The 19,154-nt window shown below is 41.7% G+C and overlaps 1 protein-coding gene across 8 annotated transcripts in view; it reads left to right on the forward strand.

The window, feature by feature from the left end:
• Window positions 1-19,154, forward strand: part of EML1 (EMAP like 1) — a 210,760-nt gene that overhangs the window by 51,156 nt on the left and 140,450 nt on the right. For 2 of the 8 annotated variants that reach the window (XM_043516651.1, XM_043516652.1), the window contains exon 1: window positions 13,274-13,553. The exons of 2 other annotated variants lie outside the window; for them this stretch is intronic. In XM_043516651.1, coding sequence (XP_043372586.1) covers window positions 13,487-13,553 — 67 coding nt within the window. In that variant the 5' untranslated portion in view covers window positions 13,274-13,486. Of the gene's footprint in view, window positions 1-13,271; window positions 13,554-19,154 lie in introns of those variants that run through there. 4 more of the 8 variants (XM_043516650.1, XM_043516653.1, XM_043516654.1 and 1 more) reach the window with 4 other exon arrangements.

The following is a 19,154-nucleotide window of genomic DNA, read 5'->3' on the forward strand; positions in this document are numbered from 1 at the left end:
TCCTCTTTAGCCTTATTAAAGACTGAGGCAAAGTATTTGTTTAGATATTGGGCCATGCCTAGATTATCTTTAACCTTTCTTTACATTCTTTAATATTAGAATGTAATTGTTTATTTCCCTTATCTACATTGCTTTCTTTTAAAAATCAGTCACACTGCTATTGATGTCAGTGAAGGTTTTGTTATTGTCTTAAATGGGGGCAAGATTAGGCCCATTAATATTACAAGAATGGTGCACTGGATGGTTCTTTTTACCTTTATCTTACTGGTTTAATTCAGCCCAGCTCAGTAGTGACTGCGAATTGTTTTGTTGGTAATCCAAGTTAAATGACTTGATGGACTCAAGCCAGTTACAGAAAGAAATAATCATAGGCATATGAAAGATAAAAGAAACAACTTTTGACAAACCAAAGGAGGAAAACATAGAAGGCTAATTTGTGTCAACACCTGCCAATGATTGGGTTGCACCAATGGGGTGGAAGTCAGGGCAGAATTTGGTCCAGAGAGGGAAACAGCAATTTTCAGTAAGATTCAAGTATCCCTGATTTGCTCAGCCAACCTGAACGGAAACAGATATGCTTGCTCTGCTTCTTGTCTGTCTAATTGTATAATTTTCTACAAGGTCACACATTATGACAATTATAAATTGTGACTCATATTTATTCTTTTCCAGCATAAAGCTTTATTTATTCATTATCCTTGGATGGCAGCCAAGTGTAATTTAAAACAACAGGACTGTGAGAATGTCATTTAATACAGTCTTATGGTAGATGCCAGCTTAGATACCCTTTCTGGGAGGTAAATTGGAGGTGAGGGAAAGTGATACCATTTACTTGTTTGAAAAGGATTTATTGTTATTAATCAAGTGTGAGAAATTGATTTACACCTACATAGATATCTTTTGTTTTTCTGCTGAAATGATTGCTGAATAAGAAAATAGTTGCTTGTATCTTGTATTGTTTGAAATAAATCACACACTGAAGAACTAAGGAAGAGATGATATTTTAGATGGGTGCAAGCAGAAAAATCTGGATCCAAATTTCAAACATTGCCAAAGAAAGATTTGGGGGAGTTTTGGTCAGGGCCCGTTTCAAAATAATATATATAACTGGTGACCATTATATAACTACCAGTGTTATTTTTAATTATTTGTTTATACAGTACCATAAATGTTCATAGCATATACAGGCACATAAAAACATGAGGTAAGATCCTCAACTGAAGTCAATGGAGCTCTGCCAATTGCCAGCTGAGGATGGCAAGAATTTACAGGCTAAGTGCCCCATTCCCACTTATATGGGAATAACTTGCATACAGGGATGAGTTTATGGAGTAGGACAAGAGGATTTGGACCTAAATTTCTCACTCCCCTATAAAAATACTATGATATATTTAAATAGCCATTCTCATAGCCAAAGTGTGTTTATTTTATTTAATAAGAACTGATATTTAAACAGGATGTTTAACAGGAAAAAAGAATCATAAGAGTAAAAGCATTAATTCAAGAAGGCTGTAGGTATTAGTAGGATACTAAACTAGCTGAGTCTTAAAGCAAAATCTTAAACTGGAATGTACTGTAGACATGCAGTGTCCCTTGGCAACCTTCAGCCCTTCATCAACCAGTGGACACTGCAGGGGGGTTTATGTTCTTATTTCTTTTGGCTCATGCCTGCATCTTCTTGTTTAATTTATGACACACATTCCATAGTACTTACCTTTTGAAATGCAATCCACTTTATTTATTTATTTACTTATTGGGGCATAGGAAGGGGGGGAGGATTGGTTCTTGCACATCAAGGAGGATGAACCTTTTTTTAATCCAGTCTTTTTCTGAATTATGGCTGCACAAGTGACAAAATCCTTTGCAAATTCCCTCCATTCCATTATCCATTGCCATAATGTTGTCTTGCTTCTTATTTTCTTATAGTTTGGTAGCAAAATGTCAAATGATGAAACATTAGTTTATGTTTAAGAGTTAAAATTCTGTATTGCGCAATATTCTCAACAATGAAATTACTTGTTAGCTGAGGCAAATGTATAATTGTTTTTGTTTTAGTGGCTGGCAGGCAGGCATCAGAGCCTAAGCAGTTTCTCAGTGCTTCATTCAGGGAGTGTCATTATTGCCCCTATGTCCATGATTCTCGTGAGTGCCATCACTGAAGAAAAGAATGCTGTGCGTGATCTCCTCTGAGATGGATTAGTAATACCACACCATGAGTGGCAGACGAGCTTTAAGGGTAGGGCAGTTGCATTCTTTCCTAAAGACAGTATATATCACCACTGTATGGCCCTGCAATCTGACCCATTATGCCCACACAATGCCATGTTGAGGCCAATGGGGCCCTGCGTGGATCCAGCCATTTATTTATTATTTTATTCTATTTAGGTTTATATAAAAAATAAAATAAAAAGAGGCACCTATCTAAGTTCTAGGCACCTCTGCCACAAAATACAAAACCAAGAAAATTAAACAGCCTGTATTACATGGAACTGATGTGAATTAGGTTGCAGACTCTAATGTGTCTGCTCTTTGTTGCCAACCTGTGGAACTCTGTGGATAAATTTGGCCCCAAAGTAAATACAACAGCTTAATTTAAAACAAAATAATATTTACCCACAAAAATGAAATCCATAATACTTGCTAAAATTAATTTAAGGCAATGTTGATATCTGAAAGCATTGCTCCCCGTTGCATTTTCTCCAGCCAACCAGGTGGGATGTTAGCAGGTAATTTATCTGCTTTCTTCCATCCCCAGGTGGCTTTGGGGAGATAGTGTTATGAAGGAAGAAGAGGGCTGGGGGTAGCAGAGGCAGTGCAAAAAGGTAGGGCTTCTGTGCAGGTGGCCTTGGGCTCTGGCAGATATCAAGGGAATCTGTGTGTTTAGTGGGCTGAACTCTCTGCCTATTCCAGGGGATTCAACTTTTCAACCCCCACCTCCCTATGGGACAAACCAGATCAGATTCCATAAGTGTAAATTCATGGAATTTCTAGTTTCCTAGGTAGGAATAGGTTTCAGAGTAGCAGCCGTGTTAGTCTGTATTCGCAAAAAGAAAAGGAGTACTTGTGGCACCTTAGAGACTAACAAATTTATTTGAGCATAAGCTTTTGTGAGCTAGAGCTCACTTCATCGGATGCATCCGATGAAGTGAGCTGTAGCTCACGAAAGCTTATGCTCAAATAAAATTGTTAGTCTCTAAGGTGCCACAAGTACTCCTTTTCTTTTTAGGTAGGAATAATCCATGTGATAATAATGTGACCCACACTCTTTCCCCCCATTTGTACATATAAATATTTATATAACATTTGACAGAAAAATATTAGAGTGTTATTGGTTACCAGCAGGAAAAATACTGAACTAGTTTAGCATAGGCAAAATTTGCAAGTTTTCAAGTGTAATGGCTGTAGTACAGACTTCAAGTAAATTATATTTTTCTATACTTTTTTTAGTCACATAATTAAGGTTTTTCTATGAATCTTTAATTAAAAGGCAAGCACAGCATGTACACATTTATCAAATGAGGTCTAGTAATTCTTCTCAGTTTGCTTCTCATAAGACATTAGCCATGATATGTGTCTATCAAATGCCATTTTCTATAGTTCCATGGGAACTAAAAAAAAATGCCATATATTAGGCTCCTAATTTACAGTAATACAAGTTAGTAATTTAAATGCTACACAAAAGTAGAGAAAGTGAAATAAAAGATACTGGATAATTCTTATATACAGTTGATAATAATAAGCTAATGTGGTGTTTAATCTACTGCATACACTTTTGTTGTGTATTATTTATGTGTCTGACTGCTAATTTAACCAAATGTGCAGCAGTTCTCTTGAGATGGCTCTATTTACCTTAATTGCATTGTATCCTGATGAGAAAATTATTAAACAGTGATATAGGAAGATGGAAGATTGTAGATATCAGATGCATAAGTAAAATAATCCCTCTGCAGATTGAGTAATGTAGCAAATAGCGGTCAGGTCTTTTCCCTGTCCATGGATCCTGACATTGTTTGGGGTGGGGGTGAATAAGAGAAAGAGAGAGCATACTATCTTAAAAAGCAGTTCAGATACCCTGTTTCTTCATTGTTGTCTTCTGCTTCTTCTATCTCCACATTCTTGGAAATTGTTACATTCAAATCAAAATCTTATGCTAAACACTGACAGAAAAATGTCTACTATTAGTGCAGTATGTGTTAAATTGAGAGTTTTTATTGTATATCATCACTGCCACATTATGGTGACTTTATTTAAATGTCTACTGTTATTTTAGGTTTATTTATTCTAGAGTGTGTATATATGTTCTGAGATATGGATACAAAAATGATATGCAGCTTTGACCTGCCCCACCGATTCAAGCATTTTAAAGATTACTTTCCAAATTCTTCTCTAAATTACACCAAAGAATACCATTGAGTTAAGTGGGTTTACACCAGTGTAATTGAGCAGAACACATTTATTGGCCCTACACATTTATGTGCTTGTAAAATAAAGATAAAAACATATAGAAATGGCCTGCTGATCATAACAGTCTACTTGCATTTGTTTTGTTCAACATATTAATGGGAACTTATTCACAAATCAAGAGTGTACTATGTTTACACTGGCATGTATTGTTGCCAGTAATTCATTATGAAAGTCTGTAGTAATGAACCAGATTCTGCAACCTTTAGCAGTTCTTAATCATAACAGAAGTTGCACTATATTTAATGGGACTACAGACAGGAGGAAAAACGACCCACAGGATCAGGCCCCTACTTTGCATCTTGTTACTATCACACTCTATTATCTCTTTCGTCAGTGGTACAATCCAAAAGTCATAAACTATAAATGAATATAATGTATCTGTGTATTAGCTGGATTTCAAAGTGCAATAAGATATTAATATGGCTCATTGTATCTCTAATAAATAGATTTTGTCTGTTATCAAATTATTTACAGTTGTAACTCAGATATAAAAAATGAATCCTCTCTGGATAGCTCTTCCCTTCCCTATGCAGAAGGTATGTCTATGGGGAGCCAGCTGCTTAGCACTATCCCTCTTTTTCTATCTGTGGAAGACTCTCCACAGTGACTGTGCAAGGGGCTCTGCAAGAATTGGGTGGGTGATAGGAGAGAGACCACCCTCTGCAGCACCATCCCCTGCTGAGCTCAGTCTGGGAGGGAATTACTACAACTCAGATCTTTATTAACTGCCTCTAAGTCTCCTTGGTCTCTGTTAATGTGCCACCATGTGGAACCCTGCCAATGGAGGACTGCTGCCATGGGGAAGAAATGGCAGTTCCATGGTATGCAATATGGTTCTTGCCTCTGTGCATCAAGGGTTCCCCTTGCCATAAGCCTAAAGAAGCATGGGATTGGGAGGTTTCACACGCTATCTAAGGCAGGACTCACTAAAAACTGTGTTCTTGAAGGAGTGCTGCAGGGGAAACTTCTTGATGTGATCCTTGTTGAATTGTCTGTGTCTTTAGCCATGGGATGATAGGATCTGGCACAGATGGCACAGAGTTATGGTTCTGAGAGAGAATTTTTGCACCAACACCTAATATTATTAATGTTTCAAAGGCATCTGTTGCTGTTCCCATTAGAAAAAAATGTGTTGTTTTCCTGTTCATTTGCAGTGTGTTGCATCTCCTCAGACTAGTACAGGGTGTCAAATCTGTAGATCTAATGCTATACATGCTATATATTTTCTTTGTTACAGGTATTGAAGTGCATTGTATCTAATTTGTTTCAGGGTAGTTATGGTAATGAGAATATTATGAATCTGGCTTTGCACTTGAAAATATTTAATAATAAATTGTACAGGTACTGTCTGTAGCATTCATAGGCAGGATTGTTTAGTGTTTAAAGCACATGACTAAGAGTCAGTCTATTTTTGATTCTCCCACCGGCCTGCTTGTGTAATGTTGGGTAAGTCCTGTGATTTTTCTATCTCATTTTCCAAATCTGTAAAATAAGGATAATACTTAGTTCAAAATGGTGGCGTAAGTCTAAAATCACTATTTCTTGTAAAACACTCTAAGATGTTTTAATTTAATATGTTATCAAAATGCAAAGTATTATTCTTTTCATCTTCAAAGCACTCCATATACGTTTACAATTCAACCTATTTACAAAGTGCTATTTTTCTGAATGGTTTGATTTTTCTATAGTATTTACTAATTACACAGAAAACTATACTTTATTACCACTCAAAACAACATGTTGTACACAGGCATAATGCAACATACTTACATTTGAATTATAAAACATACAAACCTTTGACGGTATCATTGCACATTTGTTATACTGTATTTTTAATGTACCCAGACTGTGCTTGTATAATCATGTTTCTTCCTTTGAATCCCCTCTTTGCCCATATGTATGAAGCAAGCTTTGTAGTGACACTCACAAAGACCCCTGCTGGTCTTGAAATAGTGAAATCATGCTATTTAGAGTGAACCAGTATTCTAGCAGTTGATGTGTTTGCAGAAAGGTGACTAGGTGGTCACTGTTTCTTCATTTCTTACAGGATAAATTAAAAGAAAATCTTTATTTGAGACTGTGATAGGGCCTAGTCACAGAATCCCACTCACAAATACCTGGAAATAGGTCAATACTTAGAAACCCTCTTCAGGGAAAAAAGGTCATATTCTGCAATTTTTATCCTTTAACAATTATTAGTGAATTTAATGCTTGCTAAGGGTGCTGACTTAACTGTCTTGGAGGATATAGTCCACTCACTATACACAGAATAGGTGCAGCATGAGCAGTCACAATGCAAGCTTCTTTGTGATGCCCTGCAAAAGTGCATTACACTGACCTGAAGAAAACACCACTATGGATGAGGAAGCAATTCAGTCTTTGTGGAAAACTGAATGTTGGTCTCGGCTAAACCTACCCAAAGCGGGGCCCAACTAGTTTTAGTTGTGCTAATGTTTATTGTGATGCAGACTCTTGTTCACTATGGGGCAGATTCTGATAGCTTTACTCACACTGAGTAGCAGTTTATTCTGAAAATGGGCTCATTAAGGCAATGGGATTTCTCACAGACCAAAGTGCTACTCAGTGTGAGAAAGGGTTTTTGAATCTGGCTCTTTGAACTGAACTAAGATCAACTCCAAATAGCCATCAAATGGTAAAAACTTTCTGACAGGTTTCAGAGTAGCAGCCGTGTTAATCTGTATTCGCAAAAAGAAAAGGAGTACTTGTGGCACCTTAGAGACTAACAAATTTATTTGAGCATAAGCTTTTGTGAGTTAGTGAGCTGTAGCTCTCGAAAGCTTATGCTCAAATAAATCTGTTAGTCTCTAAGGTGCCACAAGTACTCCTTTTCTTTTTAAAAACTTTCTGTCACTACCAAACTGGACTAGATTTTAACCAATCACCTAGCAGTTAAATACTCCATACCTTACAACTGATTCTGTTAACTATGTGGAATGTGCTTGTGTTTATGGACTTCTCTCTCAACATTATTGTTAAATGTAAATAACATGATAATGGATTTTATGTTCGGTTTCAGTTATTTAGCTTTTGTACAATGATAGTATAACTTTCACTAACCTAACTTCATTTTGACATTGTAACTGGGACTCCTTATCTTTGATCTGAAATTATATATTAATCAAAAGCTCACATTATAATGCCATACAGTTCTGTGGGATTTCCATGGATATGAATTACAGTACTTTTGATGTGAAAATGCTAAATGGTAGTGTTAATGTGAAATATATAATACTTTTGATATTCATTGCTATTGCAAAAGGCTTAGCAATAACAAAGAAAAAGGAGCAAAACAGCAATACAGTACTCTTTGATTATTGCATTGTAAATGGGTAGTGAGAGCAAAATTCCTTTGCCCTAAAATCAAAATAAATTCTGTACTCGCACTACACTTTGAAGTTATAACTCTGGAAAATTCTCTGAAGGATTTCCAAAAGCTCTTTCATTCTCAGTAACCAATTAATTATTTGCATTTCATTACTCAGTACAGGAAATACTTAAAGAATTAAATAGTTATAAAATTGTGTTTCCAAAGATGAGATGTTGCCCAGAAATTTTACATTTTCAACAATAAACATGCACAAACACAAACAAATCAATCCCTAATGAATTGTTCAGAATGCTCCATTCCCATTTATATAGTTTCAGATTTTCAAATGCACTAGTTTATATTTGTACAAATCAATTAAGTATACAGTTTACTGAATAATGGATTATAAAAATAATTTTTTCATTGTTTAGCTGTACCACCAGAGCTCTCACAGACACATTAGTGAATCTTTCAGATCTATTGTTCCATTATGCACATTGTGAGGATATAAGTTCTTTTTCATTTTGTGGTTCTATAGTGTAGTTTAATAAGATTGTAACAAGTCTAGAAATTTTTACAATTAAATTATTATATTGTTTTTCATTTCTAACCTTTGGCCTCAGAATATAATGGCATAACAGTGTCTAGGGACTTTAACTGAAATTATTTTATGTCACAGCATTCAGCTGATTTGCACAGCATGGATAACTGATAGGTTTCATTCAGGTGTTACCTTTATAGGAAATTTAACAGTTAGTCAACATTAAAGTTTTAGATATTTAATCTTCCTTTAATAGGGCTGCCCTTGCCTCAGTTTTGTATTTAATTTTCTAAATGGCTTTTAATTGCCCATCTCTGAACTGGAGCTGAGCTGCTCCATTTTGTCATTTCCTCTGTTTGTCCAGATTTTGTGAAAGATATTGGCTCCCCACTATCAAAACTTCTGGAGCCCTGGGATTTTATTATGGGTTACCTTGCTGACAATAGATAATTTACTACAAAGGTAATACTTTTTAATGCAATTCTTAATTTAACTCCTACTGTATTGGGATCTCTACAGGCCTATGCAGAAATTGTTTTGGCATCAAAATCACACATCATAATGAGGTTTTCATAGATTTATATTGAAGTTGTTTGACATCTTAATGAGGTATAGATTCCACTTCCATTGACATCTTGCTGAGAGCACAGTAATTATGTTTAATCTGTCTGGAGCTAATGGGAAACTAGCATACCAAAACATATTATTCAAAAAGAGAGAGAAAGAATAAACTAAAAATATGAAAAGGATGTTTTAAAAGGATGTAAATTCTCAGTTAATATTTGTATTAAACCTGAACTCCACTTTCCTATGCCTAGATGGTGTAGCAGGTATCCTTGTGCTAACCCCCCCCCCCACCCTAATATATATCTAAGGAACAACCTAGTGTTTTTGGCATGGTTGGATGGACCATAAATGCCTTAAAGAAAAGGCCCAGGAGAGCTGTGTTAGTTCTGCAAGAAATAATTACTGCACATTTAAAATAGCAAGCAAGCAATTGCTGGACTGAAGCTAGAAGGGATTTAGATCAGAGTTTTAGTTCTCAAACTGTGGTGGTCCATGAGGTCCATTCAGGTGGTCTGAAGATAGTTCCCTCAGGTGTGCACCTGGGCAGCTGCACATGACAGAATGAAGGGCCACCTACCTAATTAGTGGAGCCGCTCAGGCATGGCTCCACTAATTAGGTGCCTGAACCCTGGAGAAGATGCACATGTAAGGTGAGGTGGTGGCCTTGGGGAGAGTAGGGGATAGGTGGAAGGAGGCAGTGGGGTGAGAAGAGGGGGTGGAGTGAATTTGGGACATGCAGGGCTGCAGTGGCCAGAGAAAGAGGCAACTTTCCCCAGCTGCAGGACTGTGGCCGCTAGGGAGAGATGGCCCTCCTTCCCAGCCTCAGTGCTGTGGCGGGAGACAGAGGGAGGGACTCCCTTCCTTCCCAGTCCCAGCTCAGGGGCTGCCGCGGCGGGGAGAGAGGAAGAGACCCCCTTCTGCCCCAGCTCATGGGCTGCCGTGGCGGGGGAGAGAGGGCATAGGCGCAGACTCCGTGGGTGCTCTGGGGCTGGAGCCCCCATGGGGAAAAATTGGTAGGTGCTCTGCACCCACCAGCAGCTCCCCTCCCCAGACCCCTTCCACCTCCACCTCCTCCCCTGAGCGTGCCGCAGCATCCTGCTTCTCTCCTCCACCCGTGCTTGCACCGCGAAACAACTGTTTGGCGTGGCAAGCGCTGGGAGGGAGGGGGGATGAGGGGGAACACGGCATACTCGGGGAAGAGGCGGGGCTGGGGCATGGATTTGGGGAGGGGTCCTATAGGGGCAGGGAGAGGGCAGAGTTGGGGTGGGACCGGGGGTAGGGGACATGAGCACCCACCGGCACCAAGGAAAGTTGGCACCTGTGAGAGAGGGCACATCCATTGCATTAGAAAGATAAGACTACTGATATTAAAATATGAGTTGTGTGCTTTTATTTGTAGGACAAAAAAAGTTAATTATTATTACTTTTTTTTTTATGTAGCACTTTTATCCAAAAGTACCTTACAATAATTAGCTAATGGTACATACAACATTTGGAAAGATCATTAAGTGGTCTGCTGAGACCCTCAGCAATTTTCAAGTGGTCCACAAAAAAAAAGTTTGAGAACCACTTATCTAGATAAAATAGTGATAAGCATAAATATAAAGATGGATGCTGATATGATCTATATATTATATGGTGCACTTAGGTTGACAATATGCATAATTCACCCCCAAAACTTAAATTGTTGAGATATTTAAATCTGAAAATCAAGGCTTCTAAGTTCTAAAACCTGAACAGTGATAGCAGAACTTCTCAGCAGGACAACTTCTCAGCAAGTATATTCTGATCTGTGATCCTTAATATCAGAAACTTCACTTGGGAGAGTTTTGTTCCACTACATCTGCTCAGTCACTTTACTGGAATCTTCTTGTCTTGTGTAATTTTCTATCCCAAAATTAAGAGATTCATTCTTACTGTACCTTGCCCCTTTGCTTAAGAACATTTTCTTTTAACAATACAACCTCTTCTGCTTTTCACTTGCTTGTATGAAGGGTAATTTTTATAGCTCTCAGAGGCCTCTGCCCCAACGTGCTTACAATATAAATGAAATCAGAGAAATGGAAAAAGATGAAACCCCTCTTTTCTTCTTACTTGTTGTGAATGGAGTGGAGCTAAATTTTAAAATCCCAAGCACCTCCAAGCAGGAGTTTGCAGTGGAGTTGCAGCCAGCCTTTAATGAGTTACAGAGCTCGCTCCCTGGACCAGAGATTGCTTTACATTGAGTCTTTGTAGTCTCTTCCCAACCTCGTCACCCTCCCCAGCCCACCCCGTGATGTGACTGTGTGGATGCATCCGATGAAGTGAGCTGTAGCTCACGAAAGCTTATGCTCTAATAAATTTGTTAGTCTCTAAGGTGCCACGAGTCCTCCTTTTCTTTTTGCGAATACAGACTAGCACGGCTGCTACTCTGAAACCTCTCTACATCGGCGAATGATAAAACGCCTGGCCGCTGCCTTTTGGATGGGTCGAGCGGTTCAGTCATTTATTTCCATTAGCAAATCTGTCTCCCCGGCCCTTCTGTGGTGTGGTGAGTGGGAGGGGTGGCTGCTTCCCCATCTGGTGGCAGAAAGGAGCTCGGCTCGGCCCTCCCGGCAGAGCAGCCAAAGCCCGTGTGCAAGGAGCGTGGGAGGTTCGGGCTAGAGCCAGTGGCCAGAAATGGCTGCTTTGCTGCTCGGCCCAACATCAGACACATTCATCCTCCCTCCTACTCCGCCTTCTCTTTCACTTTCCTTTTCTCCTTCCCCAGCTCTTCCCCCGGCCCCCCCCCCCCCCGGTCCCGGCGGCCGCCCGGCAGCGCTTTCACGCCTAGCTGAGCCGCAGCATCTCTCGCCCCGTGCCGGTATTTCGGCCTCGCTGCTCCGAGGAGCGCCGCAGGCGGAGACCGCAGAGCTGGGCATCGCCCTTCTCGTCCGGGCTGGGGCAGGGGCTTCTCCGGGGATTCGGCTCGGCTACCCCTGCCTTGCCGGGGGGCTGACAGACGCAGCCCGCTCCCTCCCTGCCTGCCACCCCCGGGCGGAGAAGCAGCCCCACTGCCCCCAGCACGGCAGCGAGAATAGCCCCACTGCCCCCCCCACCCCGCCCCCGCGCGGGGCCGGAGGAGCCTCGGCCCCCCCCCATCACTCCCCTCACCCCGCCCATGAGAGGGAGCCGCTAACCAACCCCCTGACCCTCACTGGGAGAAACTGAACCAGCCCCCCCTCGCCAGTCACTGGGGGAGGGGAAAAGCAGCTCCCCAGTCACAGGAAGGGGAGAAGCAGCCCCCCTCAAGTTATAGGGAAGGGAGCAGCCCCCCCAGTCACCGGGAAGGGAGAAGCAGCCCCCCCCCAGTCACAGGGAGGGGAGAAGCAGCCCCCCCTCAAGTTATAGGGAAGGGAGCAGCCCCCCAGTCACAGGGAGGGGAGAAGCAGCCCCCCCAGTCACCGGGAAGGGAGAAGCAGCCACCCCAGTCACAGGAAGGGGAGAAGCAGCCACCCCCTATTACAGGGGAGGGGAGAAGCAGCCCCCCCTCAAGTTATAGGGAAGGGAGCAGCCCCCCAGTCACCGGGAGGGGAGAAGCAGCCACCCCCTATTACAGGGGAGGGAGAAGCAGCCCCCCAGTCACAGGGAGGGGAGAGCAGCCCCCCCTCCAGTTATAGGGAAGGGAGCAGCCCCCCAGTCACCGGGAGGGGAGAAGCAGCCACCCCCTATTACAGGGGAGGGAGAAGCAGCCCCCCAGTCACAGGGAGGGGAGAGCAGCCCCCCTCAAGTTATAGGGAAGGGAGCAGCCCCCCAGTCACAGGGAGGGGAGAAGCAGCCCCCCCTCCAGTTATAGGGAAGGGAGCAGCCCCCCAGTCACCGGGAGGGGAGAAGCAGCCACCCCCTATTACAGGGGAGGGAGAAGCAGCCCCCCAGTCACAGGGAGGGGAGAAGCAGCCCCCCCTCCAGTTATAGGGAAGGGAGCAGCCCCCAGTCACCGGGAGGGGAGAGCAGCCCCCCCTCCAGTTATAGGGAAGGGAGCAGCCCCCAGTCACCGGGAGGGGAGAAGCAGCCCCCCCCCAGTCACCGGGAAGGGAGAAGCAGCCCCCCCTCAAGTTATAGGGAAGGGAGCAGCCCCCAGTCACCGGGAGGGGAGAAGCAGCCACCCCCTATTACAGGGGAGGGAGAAGCAGCCCCCCCAGTCACCGGGAGGGGAGAAGCAGCCCCCCCTCCAGTTATAGGGAAGGGAGCAGCCCCCCAGTCACCGGGAGGGGAGAAGCAGCCACCCCCTATTACAGGGGAGGGAGAAGCAGCCCCCCCAGTCACCGGGAGGGGAGAGCAGCCCCCCCTCCAGTTATAGGGAAGGGAGCAGCCCCCAGTCACCGGGAGGGGAGAGCAGCCCGTACTCTCCCCCTCTCGTCAGTGGGAGAAGCAGGGTCCCCCCCCAGGCGGAGGAGAAGCGGCAGCCCAGGCCGCGGCGGAGTGACGGCGTTGTCATAGTAACTGACAGAGGCAGGCAGCAGGGCCGGCCCCAGCCGCCTCAGCTCCTCGGTGTGTGGGTGAGAGCAGGGAGCCGCCGCCAGCGCCGGGCAGACAGAGGCCGGGGGAGCGGAGCGGGGAGCGCCGGGATGGAGGACGGATTCTCCAGCTACAGCAGCCTCTATGACACGTCCTCGCTGCTCCAGTTCTGCAACGGTAAGAGCGGGCTGGGCCCCGCGAGAGCCGCCCGGCCGGGTGCGGAGCTCGGTGCTCCCGCGTTGAGCGGGCCCGGGGCCGGCAGGCAGCGGGCCCCGGCGGCAGCCCGGAGTGCGGGAGCCGCCTTGGAAGTGCCGCTGCGCCCTGGCTGTCTGCAAGTGGGGGGCTGAGTGCGGAGCCAGGACCGGGCTTGGCAAATCCCCCTTCCGCACCCTCTCCCGAGGGGGGCCTTTCCCGGGCTCTTGTGGATCTTCGCCTCTGCTGAAACTGTGGAGCTCCCTGATTTTCACTCCGGGGAAGAGGGAGGGGAAAACTTTGCCCCGCCGCCCTCCTGTCCCTCAGCGCAAAGCGGACTACGTTTGCTGCTGTGTGTGGAGGGTAGTAGGTGGCCCCCTTGTGCTGAACTTCTTTGGCATCTGGTTCGTTCGTGTGCGTGGGTCTGTAACAACGATCTGGTTCCCCCACATAGCGAAAAAGTGGACCCCCACCCCACCACTGTGTGTCTGTAAGACCCGGCTCTGCGTTTGAATGTGCATGAGCCACCACCTTGTTGGTCAAACCATGTCCAACTGACACGTGTTTATTTCACATCATCATGTCTTGTATGGGGGGGGGGGGGGAGGAGAGTTGAAAGTTGTAAGCCCTGTAACCTGCGTTAGTTAAAGATTTTCTCTCTGAGGGTTTCATGTTTTGTGTATTGCTGGAGATTTGTTACATGTGTATACTAAGATTTTTGATCCCAAGGGAGGCTATTTTTAGGATAAAATGCTGGGTTGAAACTAAACCCATCAGTTACTAAGTTCTGTAGTTTCTGACATATTTCACAGGAGGGATTTGTTCAGTTGTGCTTGGATGACTGCATGAAAGAGATGCAGCTTAATTTGCAATAAAAGAGCATTAAAAAAAAAGGAAAGGGTAATAACCAATACCATCAGAGGAAATATTGGTATAATTGGCCTTGCAGGATGGTTGGAGGTATGTTTATTTTGATTAGCTGGTATTTATAGCTGCTTGGGAAAAATATTTAAGGTAACTTTAAAGTAATATAAAATTTTTAAAAATAATACTAACAATAGAATGCATAAAAAATGTAAAGAGTTTTTCATTGCAAACCTTAGAACCCAGACTAAAATGTTTGAAAATTTGTTTATCCTTTACCACTAAAATTGTAAGTGTAAATACAGTATTTTTTCTTAGAAGTTTTACTAAATATTGTGTGAGCACATATCTTTTATTCCTTCTTCCCCAGATTCCTTGTAATAATCAACCAGATTCTAGCTGTTCAGGTACAAGCGAGAAGGGAAAGTTAAATTGTTTTAGGAGGGCAACTACTAAAACCACAGCTGCAAAACTTCTGTTGAACAAATAGTGATGATGATAAATTCTGCCTGATTTTTCTAGGGGGAAGACCTAGGCTAGCTGTGCAACATAAGAATATGCTAACACTTCGCAGAATGTTGAGAATATGATACATGATCCATGTAATAGATTACAATGTGCTGCATATACTTTATTTTCTGCATCCCTTAGAACATTAAACTTGATCTTTTTGTATTAGTATTATCAGTTTATCTGTTAGTAGACTTATACGTTATGCTTAAATTTAGAGAATAATTAATTCTGTTTCCAGGGAGGAAATACATTATAGCTAATATTTTAGCCTCTATAATATGTTAGTGAGTTGTTTTGCTGAGCAAAATTTCTTGATTGCTTTCTTTTTAGGTCTTTAGTGACATACATTTGTGAGCTGTAATAGCTGTCCCTCTGAATAGGTTAAAGAGAATATTATCTGTTGGACATAAATTTCCTATATTGACTTTGTGACTCTGGATAGATCATTGTGAATGCTGTAAATATGCTACAATACATGCTAGACAAAAGTTTAAAATCTCATTTCATCCCTTCCACATTAACTGTTTGAATGTGGATGAATGAATTATTTACCTGTTTCTTCTGTAACGTAAGACTTCTAGGTATTTTAAAAATCATATAATAGCAGATATCACAAATTGTATAATAAGTTAGTCCGTTTTATGTGGCATTGTATTAGGGTGACCAGACATCCCTATTTTATAGGGACGGTCCGATATTTGGGGCTTTGTTTTATATAGGTCCTATTATCTCCCACCTCCCGTTCTGATTTTTCACACTTGCTATCTGGTCACCCTACATTGTGTATGTAGATTGTTCTGTATATAGGAAGAACAAATGGCTGGATCCTGCAGCTTTTCCTTACATGAGTTAGTTTTCAATGAGATTTTCAAGGTGGGTGAGGTAATATTTTATTGGACCAACTTCTGTTGATGAGAGAAACAAGCTTTCCAGCTTACATAGTCCTCTTCAGTGAGACTAACTTACATGATGAAAGGCTAGAGAATTGGACTCACATTCTCTGCCCTGAGGAGATCAGATAATTCAAACAGTCCAGTGTGGCCCCTGGGAAAACAACAAAGACAGAAGATACTAGTGGAGGTGCTGTATTTGAAAGTGGAGAGGAAGATTGCTTCATTGGCATTTGGGAAGCTCTTGCATGCATAACGGGTTGGTGTGAAAGATGGTATAAGGCTGAGAGTAGAGGAGAGAGTAACAGCGACCAGTTAGAAGATTGGAGACAGCATAGACTGGAAGTGGCAGAGATCTGAGGAGCAAAGAAATGTGTTTGGCGCCTCAGAGAGGAACACAATTTCAAAACCCATATTTTGTATAGAGTGGCCTAGGGAAAAGTAATATGTGAGGAGGGCTGATAGGTAGAACTTGCAAAGATAATCTTTGTGTGTTTCAAGGTTTTCTATGTTGAGAGGAAATGATTACTTTTAGTATTTTAAGAGAAGAAATAATGGGAGCTACTGGCAGCTTGGAACTGAGGGGCGTAGGGACAAAAGAAAAATCAAAGATTCATGCACTAGGCAGGGTTAAAATGTGTTTGATGGAGAGGATAGTGTAATGATCAGAGTAATTAGAGAAAAGAGAGTGAGAAGAAACAGAAGAAAAATAAGCTTTTTCATCTTCATTTTGAGTTGTTTTGTTTGTTTGGTATCCAAAAGCCTAAGGGTAAATTCTTTACACAATTAGTTGGTTAAAGCAAGTGCTCCAGCCTTTTCATTTTATGGAATATCAGGAAGGGTTTAATAGACCACAGTGTGAGAACCACTAGGTTAGTGGGTGGAAATGTCAGTCAGGAGTCACAGCTTCTATTTCTGGCTCTGCCACTAACTCACACTGTGGCTTTGGGAAAGTCACTTAATTTCTTTGTACCTCAGTTTCCGTATCTATAACCTGGGAGCAAATAGTGCATCCCTACTATAGTGGGGTTTAATAAGTTAGTTTGCAAATCACCTTGAGATCTTCAGAAGAAAGTCTCCCTAGATATGCAAAACATTTTATTGTTTTAAAGTTAGATAGTGCATGTGTACATATTACTTTTCTTCAAGTAAGACACTACCAGTTTCTCCTATTGATGACTGTCTTGTGCATGTTTGTCAGAAATTACATTAAGCCATCTTCTCGGTAAGCAGAGCAGTCTTTATAACAAATAGATACCCATAATTGACTTGGAATGTTAGAAATTAGATCTTGGATAACATTTCTCAGGCTTGGTTATGGAGAGCCTATCTAGTATTAGAATAACTTTGCTGTTATTCTTAGGAAGGAAGCCATTAAGTTTAACTAGCATATACAGTTAGTCATTGTAAAAAGAAAAGGTGTACTTGTGGCACCTTAGAGACTAACAAATTTTATTTTGCATATCTAGGGAGACTTTCTTCTGAAGATCTCAAGGTGATTTGCAAACTAACTTATTAAACCCCACTACAGTAGGGATGCACTATTTGCTCCCAGTTTATAGATAAGGAAACTGAGGCATGAAGAAATTAAGTGACTTTCCCAAAGCCACAGTGTGAGTTAGTGGCAGAGCCAGAAATAGAAGCTGTGACTCCTAACTGACATTTCAACCCACTAACCTAGTGGTTCTCACACTGTGGTCTATTAAACCCTTCTTGGTATTCCATAAAATGAAAAGGCTGGAGCAATAAATTTGTTAGTCTCTAAGGTGCCACAAGTACTCCTTTTCTTTTTGTGGATACAGACTAACACGGCTACTACTCTGAAATTAGTCATTGTGTTATTAATTTGTTCTCTAAATTCAAAAGCAGCATTGCTGAACTAGCGAGAAAGATGTTCAGACCAAATACCATTTCTCAAAATAGAAGAGGGAGTGGAAGTATTAAAAGTGGCATTTTGACTGTTAACTGAATTTGTTCTTAAGCTTGCATTTCAGCCCTGTCTCTGTTTTATGAATTGTTTTGATAGGGAGAATCGTCCTGGATGTGGAGGTCCACAGATTAAGTCACACACAGGAGTTACACTGCATCCTTCTTATCGCCAGCTGAATTCTGAGATGCAGGGGTGACCCTTGATAGTCAGTGAAGGAATCAGTATGTGGACAGAGGTTTGCAAACTGCATGGATACACAGACCACAGTTCTGTATGTAGGAACTGTAGTAACCACTGTGATCCACTGCACATCCCTGGTGCTACAGTAATAGCTATGGACCTGCTTAATGAGTGTCCAGGATCCAGGTGATGGAATTCAGGCCCCCAGTGTTCCTATTTTCTGCAAAAAGCCCATTTGCTGAGAGTTTGCACAGGGTGTGAGCTTTTATCCTTAAATCTTAATACAGCACTTTAAACATCAAGAGATTGTCACAGATACAGACAGTTAGCTAGAGGGTGAAAGTAAAACTGTCAAATATTTATTTTTGCAACTACAGACTTTTTGCATGAAAATACACTTTCAAATGTAGAATCTATTTGTGTAGAGCACAATAATAAACTTTAATAAATTTTACCTCAGCAATGTGGTAGACAGGGCCAACTGATAAATTCATTTTTTTTTCATCCCATCCCTGTTTAAATCAATGGGAGATATTGTACCGATAAATCATGAGTATAAGAATCTTCCAATTCTATGCCAAATTTGTACCTGATCCCTTATCTGAAATTCATGTTATAATTTTTATGAACCCCTGATTTTGCAAAGAATGCCATGACTGTAATTTAAAACTGGGTTTGCTTTTCTATCAAAAGTATAATTGCTAGCAGTAATGTCTTAAGCTCTAAATTTTCCTTAAGTGGTAGACTAAGTGGTAAGATATCTTACCCGCTAGATTGAATTTTTGTTTTTCATTTATGCAAATAAAGACAATAACAGTGAAATACAAAGAAAACACAGAGGATCACCTGTCATTAAGATTTTTGCCATATAATATGTGGCCATGTTGGTAGTAAGTAGTAAAGTCACAGAAATGTTGTTAGTTTCAGGGGAGAAAATAAATTAGCTTGGGCCTTGGTTCATGTGATCGTGGTCAGCTTCAGTTGTTTGTTTCAATTTATATCCATCTTTAGTGCCCATCTGAGCACTCTGACAAACATTAAAACTCAGAATAGTTAATACAATCAACAATTGCAATATAATAAAAATAGACTTCCCATACTTTAATAGTTATCCAACAATGAGTGAAATAAATACATATACTCTACTCCCTACAACCTACCTTCTCACTAAATACCTGTATCTGGAGATGAGCCTTGTAGCAGATGGAT

The sequence above is a fragment of the Dermochelys coriacea genome, chromosome 6 (genome assembly GCF_009764565.3).
Source record: "Dermochelys coriacea isolate rDerCor1 chromosome 6, rDerCor1.pri.v4, whole genome shotgun sequence".
Lineage (NCBI taxonomy): Eukaryota > Metazoa > Chordata > Testudines > Dermochelyidae > Dermochelys > Dermochelys coriacea.